This window comes from Chrysochloris asiatica, unplaced genomic scaffold (assembly GCF_000296735.1).
Source record: "Chrysochloris asiatica unplaced genomic scaffold, ChrAsi1.0 scaffold00041, whole genome shotgun sequence".
Classification (NCBI taxonomy): Eukaryota; Metazoa; Chordata; class Mammalia; order Afrosoricida; family Chrysochloridae; genus Chrysochloris; species Chrysochloris asiatica.
This window is the reverse complement of record NW_006408559.1, coordinates 309289-320807: the sequence shown is the minus strand read 5'-3', so window position 1 is coordinate 320807 and position 11519 is coordinate 309289. Positions and strand designations below refer to the sequence as shown.

Here is an 11519-nt window from a genome sequence, read left to right as displayed (position 1 = left end):
TATTTATTTATTTTGTGTAATAATACCATCGAACTACACGAAATGGAAGCAGAAAGCTCATGAACTCGGAGCCTGGATACTCCATGCTGTCAACTTAGACCAATTGATGAGTTAACTGACCAAGTGGCAAACAGGGTTGACACTTTCTTTCAAAGCCTGGGGACTCTAGCCAAAGCCCCTGCTAAAACAGTCACCTCATCTCCTAAGAGTGTCAGGCTGAGGACTAATCTAAGTCAAGGTTAAGGTTCACACAGCTGAGACCTCGAGGCTTTATGCCACAGAGTACAGCTAAAAGTTCCTACTTCCAAAAAGAAAAAAAAATTAAATCAGCTGTCTCAAATTGTGTGTTAAAAATCCCCATGAAACACTCCCAGAATATTCATTTCAAGCAGCGCAGTCTTATTTTAGCTAAATGGGATGATCTTCTCTAATGGGTTGTTAGATAAACACTGGTGAAGGCCACCTGCCCAAAATAAAGACGTCTGTTGTCACAGTCGTGTTGTCGTTTTTTGCCAGTAATTAATTAGAAAGTGTGTGCCCTTATCCACTGACTGCCCCTTGTCTGTGATAGCAAAATATTTATTAGGGAGGACTTCAAGCTTCGTAGCTATCCACAGTAGGAAAATATGGACCCACTTTTAAAGAAACAGTAAGGAATTGGCAAAAAAAATCATCACTGCACGTTAAGAAGGACCAAAAGACGCCCTAGTGTTACCTTGTTGTTAAGTACCATCGAGTTGGTTCTGACTTGCAGCATTCCTGTATACAGTTTCCAAGGAATGGCTGGTGGCTTTGAACTGCCAACCTTGTAGTTAGCATCCCAGTGCTTATCCTACAGAATCACACTTCCATACTTCAAATATATTATATGATTTTCTAGAACCTGCTTCTTCTAACAAAACCTGATTTTGTGACGATATTAAGAAAATGGCATAGAAAACCTATATTGAGCTCCTTCTAGCTCAGATAAAACCTGACTGCTGTAGGAACACTGGTAACATTACCACACAAGTGGTAACCCAACACCAAATCCAAGCCCACATGCCCATGGATGTCAATCTTTATGGAAGCACATAGCTCTCTCTCAAAGTGGTAACAGTGGCTAAAAATAGTCATTTCCAAGTGTGACAGCAAGGATGAGGGGAAAGAGACTATGCTTGATGGGCGAGTTTCTCCAAGGGGAATCAATGGAAGACTCTCATCCTTCCCAGAGACATCCTGCAGTTAGAGGTGGTGTTCCTAACAGGCTTCACTGTACTTTCAATAAGACAATCCCTGTTTTGATGAGAAGCCTAGTCTTTTCTTCCCTTTCCTTCCACTATGCCCCCTTAGAAGAAAAGAAAAATACCAGTTTGGTAACAAACAGCAGTTAAGATGGTTAAATAGAGACGGAAACAATTACCAGGCTGGTATAGTTTATGCAGAGTAAGAATTACTACTGAGGACTGACTGATTGTTTTAATATTTACTGTGGAAGCACGGCCCAGCAGGCTTCCTCCTTTCCTACCAGATACTCCCTCCCTTGAAAGACTCTGTTCCTCATCTAGGCTACAAGCAACCTTGGAACAGAACCAGGACACAGCCTGCCCAGTAGAAGAGGAAGAGCCTGTGACCCAGTGGTTACATATCTGTATCCAAAGAAAATGACCAATCAGTCTCCCTTCTTTCTTCTCATGTGTGTGTGTGTGTGTGTGTGTGCGCGCGTGTGTGTGCGCGCGCGCGTCGACAAATGAACTTCCCAAACCAACCTGCAGAGAATCTATCTAACTTCATTTGGATAGTACCTAGGGTCTGGCTGACACCCCATAAATGGCATTATTAATAGTAATAATGTGCATTAAATTGGCCAAGCACATGGAGTCCAATAAATCATAAATAATAACTGAGAGTAGATGTAATCACTTTGCAAAAATAGACTGCTACGCGAGCACACAGGCTATTTTAAACCACTGTGTAGAGAATGAGAGCATGAGAAGAGGAACAGAAGAAAGAAAACTCACACTCCTCCAATGGTGACGGTGGCACAGGTACGCTCGGAAAAGGCAGGCACGGTCTCTGTGGCTGGGCTGGCTGGTCTGATGTAGTCCACAGTCACGCTGACCTGGAAAAAAAGAACTGAGGGCATTAGGGCCGCAGGTGTCTTTACATCTGTAGACGACCACCTCAGTCACAGCCTGATTTTCTGGGTCGAAGATTAAAAAGGAGACAATTAAAAGGTAGCTGCCCTGGTGTGGTGCTGTAGGATGAGCTCTGGACTGGCAATCACAAGGTGAGTGGTTCAAAACCACCAGGTGCTCTTGAAAACCCAATACAGGGTCGCTCTGAGTCAGACCCAACTCACAGCACACAACAACAACAAGAAGACAACTGGCTGGGTATTGCAGACCTCAGAGAGAGTAGACTTGACAGAGAAACGGTGTGCAGCCCCTCAAGCAGAAGGACTCCTAAAAATTACGGTCAAGCTGTTCTGGGTCAGAATCTTTGAACAATCTGTCTGAACTGACTCCCGAGTACAACTGTCTGTCTTAGCTTCTCCAGGACCAGGCCAAGTATGGGACCAACAAGAATACAACTACACAGATGCCTGATGCTAGTGTCAGAGTGAGAATCAGAGGAGCAGTTACCTAGGTCCAGTATCAACACAGTTGGGGTTAGGAAGTTTTGAAACAAGACCAGGATAAAACCAGAAGACCCTCTAGACTCTGAATAAATAAGCTCCACGTCCACTTTGCAAGCCTCCAAATACCAAATGCCGAGACTGCTACTGAGTCCTTCTCCAAGAGATGTGTCACACTGGGAACCACTGAGGAACAAAAGGAGAATGAGAACTAAGGAGTATGAAAGAAAGATTTCATGTTGACTTAACACGAAGTAGGAGGTGGCCTAGCCCTCAGCAAGGTAACAGTCTAGAAGGAAGGAAGGCTATGCATACTAACATAAACATGGTTATATGGCAAAGAACCAAGTATGCGGACAGTCCCCGGGCTATTATCGAGATCCAGTCCTAAGTGTCTTTGAAGTCAAATTTGTAGGTAAGCACTCAGGTCTTGTTTAGCCCGACTATTGCAAGAAAAGGCTGGAAGTCTTTTCAAAGATTTAAAAGCAAGTGAAGGTGATTGTGCTGAAGGATTCACTGTGAGTTTCAAAGTAAGGGCAAATCTGCATAACATTAAAGGACACATGGGAGTTGAGCTGTCCATACTCTGGACGTTCATCACCCGAGGGCTGCCGGTATGTGGCATCCAATTAGCAAACATATATGATCTGTCTTTACAGGTCAACATTTATATACCTGCACCTAAGAGAGACCCTCCGTCAGCAGCCTGCCCTTCTCCAAACACATCTTTAGTTCCCACTGACCAGCCTAAAGATTGCGCATTGCACAGGCACCAAGTTCAACCACATTAGCGGGGAGCACCATGAGATTGATTTCAAATTGTCAGCTCCTCAAAGACTTTTATAAAATGAATAGGAAATTTGGAAAAAGACAGCTGTCTCACAATTCCCACTGTCACATTACTTGAACATTCTGCCTAATCAAGTTTCAGATGCAACATACTGGAAAGAAAGGCAACTGAGGACTGAGGTGCAGGTAAATCATCTTCTGGGAAGTCCTGTCCTAACATCCTAACATCCCATGTAGAAGTACAAAATCACAAACATGACTCTGCACTGGATTGAAATGTGCCCTCCCCCACTGCCCCGAAAATTCATGCTCACTGGAAATAGGAGGGGCCTTAAAGAAGTTCTCTTGGGAAAACTCCATTTTTCTTTAATTCCATTTTTCCACAAACATTTTGAAGTGCCCTCATACGTGAATATGGTCCGATGTGGAAACAGAATCTCTGTGGTGAAAACAAGCTGAGGACAAATTAAACTGGGATGGGCCATTCCAAGAAGAGGGGAGTGTGGGCACAGAGCCAGGCAGAGGCCACATGAAGATGAGGCAGAGTGGTGTGGCACTGCTCACACACCTAAGAATAACAAGAATTGTCAGCAATCACCAGAAGCTAGAAAGGCAAACAAAGATTCTTCCCCAGAGTCCTAGGAGGGAGTGTGGCCATGTTAACACATTGATTCAGGCTTCTGGCCTCTAGAACTGTAAGAGAATAAATCTCTGCTGCTATAAACCAAGCCACCTGGTTTGTGATACTTTGTATAGAAGCCCCAGGAAATGACTAGACTCCCGAAACCAGATGTCTAGATTGGAATTACTGGCGGGTCTTATCAACTACTCTAAATTGAAAGTGAGGAGGAATATGATCAGATAGGGGTGGTGGTGGTGATGTGCCATGGAGTCAGTTCCAACTCATAGCGTTTCTGAGGCTATAAATCTTTACGGGAACAGAAAGCTTCATCTTTCACCCACAGAACAGCTGGTAGTTTTGAACTGCTGATCTTGTGGTTTGCAGCCCAATTTGTAACCACTACGCTACCAGAGATAGGGGTGGAGTAGGGTGGAATAGCTAGTACTGTCAACAAATTTCCCAGTCCACAGCTGACCAGAGTTATCGGTCAAAGACCAGGCAATTAAGCACTCTCCGTGTTCTCTAAATTGATACCCCCTAGACCTCTCCTGAGGCAAGGACTTAACAGAGTCAATTGCTTTTTACAGTCTTGGTGTCCTGCCCAAATGCAACTACTAACCTACAGCTTCAGAAGCAGAAAGAGGGCCAGGAAATCCCTTGGAAATCTGTTAAGAGTCATGATAAAATCACCAAGGAAATCAGATGTGTGCAGAAGCTAAGTCTCTAGGGTGGCTATACTATGGAATGGAAGGTATCTCAAGGCAACTTTGAAAAGGGCATTGCCACAGCACAGGGTCCAATCAAGGGCATTTGGTAGAAAGTCAATAAATACCCTGTGAGAAGCAAAGCGGTCCACTGTTGTTGTTAAAAGCCGTCAGTTCAGTTCCATCTCTCAGCACCTGTGCATACCCTGTGTTTTTAGCAAATTCACCTAACATACTTAGGCCCTCCATTCATTCTACTAACAGGAAAAGTATCAGCCCTTCTTCATAAGAAACCAAGTGACTTTCAAGGCCACTTTGCACCTGCCAATGCCAAGTGCCTCCTGAGCATGCGGACAGGATGGAACATCAGCCCTTCAGTGCAGGCAGACTACTCAGCAACATTAGCTCCCCTGCCTAGAGAGGTGCCAATTCATCCAGAAACCACATGGCTCGTGATGGTGAGGAAGTGGGGGGTCAAAAACACAACCACCAAAAGTGAACACCTGTGCATCTTGCCATCCAGAAGGTCGGAATGAATAATAGCCCCAAACTGTCTTTCAGAAAAATCAATGGGAGAAAAAAACCTTTCAGTAACCAAGAGAATGAACAACTATGTTGATCTGCCAATTACGTTTTTCCTGTTTCTAGAGAAAGAAACTGAAAACAAGTCAGAGATTAAAGAGCTCGGAGTAGAAGCAACATTATTAAAGAAAATCTCAAATACAAATGAGGCCCTCAGAAGAGCCCACAGCCAAGATACACACCTGCAGGCAGCAATGACAAACCAGGAATTAAAGTCAATGTGTAATTAGCATTTATGTCCCTCTCCTGTGGATTCTGAGATCTACTCCCCTACCTTGGAGTTTTCCATCCCTAGATACTCATCACTGACCTGTCAATCACTTGAATAGGAGTTGCAGTTTAAACAGTTTCAATTAAAACAACTGCAAATCTTGGCAATGCCTCCATGTGAGGAAATAATAACTTGAATTTTGTGGTTGTAGGCAAGTGCATATGAAATGGCATGAGTTGAAGAGAAGAAATGAATTAATATAGATTTGCTCTTTATTTGCCAAACAGAGCTATTCCTGAAGTGTTGGGTACACAAGCATTTTACATACAGATGGCAGAAAGGCTGATACATAACTGACCCAGGGCCGGACCCTTACTTACAGCAACAACCTTAAGGAGCCCAGGGCTCCTGCTTGGTTCCACTGTCACTTCCTTCCAAGTAGTCAGCTTATGTCTGTCAGGCTCAATTTCGTCAGCTGGAAATGAGAGCGCTAGACTAGAACTCCAGGGCATCATCTCACTCAAAAATTCTACAAGCTACTTTGCCAGATCTGGTTTACTACATAGTCTTAGTAGCACTTGCGTGATTCTGAATCCACAGGGTTTTCCAGGATGTGACCTTTGGGAAGCAGATCACTAGGTAGCCATCTGAGGCTCCTCCAGGAGGGTTTGGATCACCACACATTTCACCTGACTCCAGTGGATGCTTCTTGCTGTGCAATGTCGAGTCCACTCCAAACTATGGCGAGCCTACAGGACAAGGGAGCACTGCCTGTGGCGTTCCCTAGGCTGGCTTCTGTATGGAAGCAGGTCGCCAGGTCCGATCTCCCATGGAGCAGCTGGGGAAAATGAATTAGCAGCCTTTCTGTAAGCAGCCAAGCATTTTATCACTGTGCTACCTAGCTCCTTAGTGGGTTTTTGTTGCTGTTCTTAAGTGCTATTAAGTTGATTCCGACATATAGCAACCCTGTATAGGGTTTCAAAGGAGCAGCTGGTAAGCCTGAACCGCTGAGCTTGCATTCAAATAGCTTTGCAGTCTGGTGCATTACCCCACAGAGCCACACTAGGAATCCAGTGGTTTGTTGTTGTTGTTGTTAGGTGCCATCACATTGGTACTGACTCATAGCGACCCTATGCACAACAGACCAAAACACTGCCCGGGTCATGGTGAATCTCAAAATTGTTGCCATGTTTGAGCCCATTGATACTGCCACTCTGATAATCTATCTCGTTGGGGGTCTTACTCTTTTTCTCTGACCCTCCACCTTACCAAACATGGTATCCTTCTCCAGAGACTGGTCCCTCCTGACTATATGTCCCAAGTATGAAAGACAAAGTTTGGCCATCCTGGCCTCCAAGGAGCACTCTTGGCTGCACTTCTTCCAACACAGATCTCTTGGTTCTTTTGGCAGCCCTTGGCACTTTCAATATTTTCCTCCAACACCATAACTCAAAAGCATCAATTCTTCTACGATTTTCCTAGATATGTGTAATTCCCACCATCAACTGGAAAATACAGATTGTAAACTCTGTGAGGGTAGAGACCATGTCTTTTATTCACTGGAACAGCTGGCACAGGGCCTGGAAGATGATAGGAGGGTATGCAGGAAGTTTTTGTTGTGAGACGGGGTATATGACTCAGAAGCCCTGTAATCAGAGTGCCTGAAGGACACCTTTACAATGAGATTGCTAGGCACTCTGAGAAGCATTTTGTTAAGCTGTTGACCATTCTACTATTGTACACAACAAAAACACATTTATTCAAACCGCGTGTGTGGGTGGGGAAAGACTGTATTTTGAAGTTGGGATAATACGCTCAATAAAAACTAAAAGTCATTCCTATGACAGATTTAGCAAGCAGTTTATTAAAAAAAAAATTATCTTATTGTTTATTTCTCAGAGTTTCACAAAGACAAGAAAAGCAGGCAATCTGATTAATCCAATGGTTCAATTATGGAATTTTCCTTGAAAGCAATTTCAGAAACCCTTCAGAGGAAAAACTTCAGAGCAAATTCACATTTCAATCTCCAATAAAGTCCAGAAGTTTGGTACAATGGAACAGTGGAAGTTCTGGGCCACACCTACGGATTCTGAAGATTTTTCACACAACTAGGCTTTCTGCTCCTGTAAAGATTGTCATCCTTGGAAACCCTGTACAGGATCGCTGTGAGTTGGAACCGACTCCATGGCACACAACAAGAAGTCACTAGAAAAGAGTCAAACCACCAAAGGCACTTCATAGATTGTAGGATGATGCTGTTGCTGCTGATAATGTCAGTAATGCTGACGATGAAATGTGCATGAGAAAGCAGGGAGAAAGACAACCATATGTCCATGTTTCCAGACCACAGCCTGAGTTTAGTTTTACTGGAACTAGGACTGTTAAGTGAGAATCTTGCATAATCACTACAGGATCCCCCCACTACCTCATACAGCCAATAATCAGCACCCGCCCTCTCAAAATAGGCTCTGCAAAGATCACTCACTCTTAGGACAGGTTACTTACGGAAAGACTCTGAAAACCCCAGATACAGAGAAGACAACTTCATCTGGCTTAAGTCTGACAAATGCAGTCTAGAGACAAAACTAAGTAATAAATAATTTCCACAGCTCCCAGAAGAACAGAGAGATCATGGAGCAGCTGGACAGCTGGGTTTGGTTCCAGCAAGATTGCAAACAATTTGTATGCACTTGGATGAGGGACCTAACTTTTCTGGGCTTCAGTTTAACATGATAACTGTTCCTTCCTCAAAGAGTTAAGAAGAGGCAGAAATGCACTAATTTCCATAAGGCATTTAGAAGAGCGCCTGACTCACAGTACACTCTATATGTGACAGTTATTTTTAGATAACTTTGTACCAATTTTCTTAGAACAGGGCCTGGCAATAAGTAAGCACCAAATTAGTATCTGCGGAATAAGTCCATAAACACATGCATACATATATGCATATATGCATAAATGGACATATATTGACTGAAATTATTAGACTACTAAAAACATTAGGCACAAAGACTCAATTATTCTTTCTCCTTAAGGAAACACAGGGAGCTCTGGTACGTAGTGGTTACGAATCAGGCTGCGAACCACAAGGTCAGCAGTTTGAAACTACCAGCTGTTCTGTGGGAGAAAGATGAGGCTTTCTGCTCCCATAAAGATTTACAGCCTCGGAAACCCTGTAACTGGGTCACTATGAGTCGGAACTGACTCCAAGGCACATAACCACCACCAAGGAAACAGCAAACAAGAATATGTACCTCATACATATTCATCCTAGCTTAGAAAGGACTTATTTTAAAGAAGGATACACTGTTTACTGTTTATTAAGACATTTTCCAGAATAATTTTGCAGGTACCAGTTATTAGCTATTTTGTTGACCAGAGATATTGAAGCAGAGTGGTGTGAACTGTATTGATTAACAGGATTAACTACAGAGGTACTGGCGTGGTGCTGTAGGAGAATCTAAGCACTGAGTCAGAACTGACTCAACTGCATTTAACAACAACAGATGTGCTGGGCTGAAGCATCTTAGCTAATCAAATTGGGAAGAAAATGAACACTAGATACAAGTCTGCATTTGCACTGGATTTCATAGTACCTTCCCTAGTTGTTGTTGTTAAGTGCCTTCGAGTCCATTCTGACCCCAAGGGACCCAGTATAGGGTTTCTGAAGAGCAGCTGGTGAGCTTGAACCACTGACCTTGTCATTCAAACGGATTTGCAGTCTGGGGCATTAACCCACCCACAGCGCCACACCAGGACTCCCTAATACTTCTCAATAATTAAATGCTATATTCTTGAGCTTTTTTAAAACACAAAACATCTCAAGTATCTTTTTTAAATATATAAGAGTAGGATATGGTTTTTTGTGTTTTTCTTTTTCTTTTTTCTTTTTTTTTAAGTTTTTACACGTGCTTCACTCATTCACCTGAGTACAGGAAGAGCTTCAAAATGACTAGCTAGGGAGTTCATTTGGGGCCGGTTCTCAGCTGAGTGATTTATGCAGACAAAACACTGGCAGTGGATGGCAAGCTGCCCTCCCTCCTCATAAAGCAACACTCTCTACAGAAACAGTCACAAATGAGAACCATAGATGTATGCTTACATCTCTCAGTGACAACACTGAAAAAGTAAAAAGAAACAAGGAAAATTGCTCTTAAAAGTATATGGACAGACTTTTGAATCTTGGTTTCCCTTACCTACTATTGTAAAATAGACATTTGAAGGAGAGAGAAAGGAATAGCCAGAAATATCACCACAGAAAGCCTATAACTTATTGGAATACCTAAACTGGGGCTACAACTTGCCCAGTGAAGGAGGCTTCCTTCTGAGCCTTTGCATTGCATAATACCATAGGTGGAATCCTGAACCCCATCCAGAATCTTCTGAGGTGGGAAATTTCCACTTGAAAGGACAAGCAGACCAGCCTGGAGCAGCTAGAAGAACAGAAGATACTTCATAAAAGAAAGACCAGCAAGAAAAATAAAAAACAACAACAGCAGTCTGATTGACAAGAACAAGCAAGTAGTTCACCCAGAAGCCATCAAGGCAGGTGGTCAGGTCCCCTCAAGGAAAACTCCCTTCCAAGATTAAGACTCAAGGGGAATACATGAGCAAACATGTGGTCTTCCTGCTGACCACATTGGTTACCAATAAGGGGAAGTGGGGGTAAAACAGCAATGAAGTTGTGAGCTAAGTCTGACCACATTCCATAGACTCCTGTTAACCTGGATTGAGACCTGGATGGCCAGCAGTATGACGAGACCTGGGGACTCCTGGGCCTATGGGGCAGGGACATGGCCCCAGAGGACTAGAACAGAGTGTGAAGTATCCAGCTGATATGAAGTGAAGAGGGATGCACAAGAACACCCACACTTGCAGACAGTACCCATTTGCTGGATGATCAGAACTCGACTAGAGGAAGAAAGAAGAAAAAGAGTAATCCACTACAATTTAATGAACTTGACCTATGCTTGTGGATGCAGTAGGGCAAAGGAGTGAACAAATCTTTACAGTGAGGATCATTCCCACCCCTTGGTACACGGGGTCGACAAGGATGGGTAACTTATACATTGGCTACCCAAAATAGGGGGTGCTACAAAGGCAAGAAGTGACTGGATTACACGCTTTCAATAGGGTACCTATTCCCAGAGGGTACAGGGAAAGGTAGAATCTCCACTGAGTGGTTTCTAATCTGTCTGGATGGGACTGATGAAAGGTGATGAGGATAAGTCTGTTGGGGTTCAATAAGGAATGATTTTTATCAGGACTGACTGTGAGGGCTGGAAAGGTAAAGGTAGATGTTTTGTACAAAAGGAGGGGAGTGATTTGTTCTGCACTCTAGGAGCGGAAGCCCATGAAACAATCAAGGGAGAAAAGCAGAGTGCAGGGCCCTATCCAGAGAAACAGTGAGGCCACAAACTGGGGACAGAGACAATGACATGTAGAGATGGAGCAGCTAATGACTCTAGATTCAGGGAGGGAGCGGGGCTGTGTGCTGACAGCCGGGGGCAGGCATGCAGGGTGGACCCTTAGTTTGTTTGATGATGCGTGCAGGGAACTGATATCATTGTAATGAAACAAAATATGATAGGATGAATGTAAAGAAAATGTTATCCCATGTAAACCAACACATAATTCACAATAAAAATTTTTTATAAAAATGTATATGGACAGAGGGAATAGAAGCAAATACTTTTCAATTATGATGCACGGAGGGGAATATAATCATTACAATGAAACGATGGTGTAAAACTGATGTTCTCCCATGTAAACTATCACTCAATTCAGAATAAAACTTCGTCGGGGGGCACAGTAGTGGGGGGCAGACGGGGTGCCAAAAATTCATGTAAAAATGTCATTTTATATATGTGTGTGTGTGTGTGTGTGTATATATATATATATGTATATATGTATATATGCTGTGGAATCGATACCGACCCATAGGGTTTCCAAGGAGCAGCTGGTGAGCTTGAACTGCTGCCTTGAGATTCAAAC

General features: G+C 43.3%; 1 protein-coding gene across 1 annotated transcript in view; it reads right to left on the bottom strand.

Moving 5' to 3' along the window:
• SND1 (staphylococcal nuclease and tudor domain containing 1) overlaps nt 1-11519 on the bottom strand; it is a 550040-nt gene that overhangs the window by 286468 nt on the left and 252053 nt on the right. Inside the window, exon 12 of the mRNA XM_006861100.1 lies at nt 2001-2101. Within this exon, the coding sequence (XP_006861162.1) occupies nt 2001-2101 (101 nt within the window). The remainder of the gene's footprint in view (nt 1-2000; nt 2102-11519) is intronic.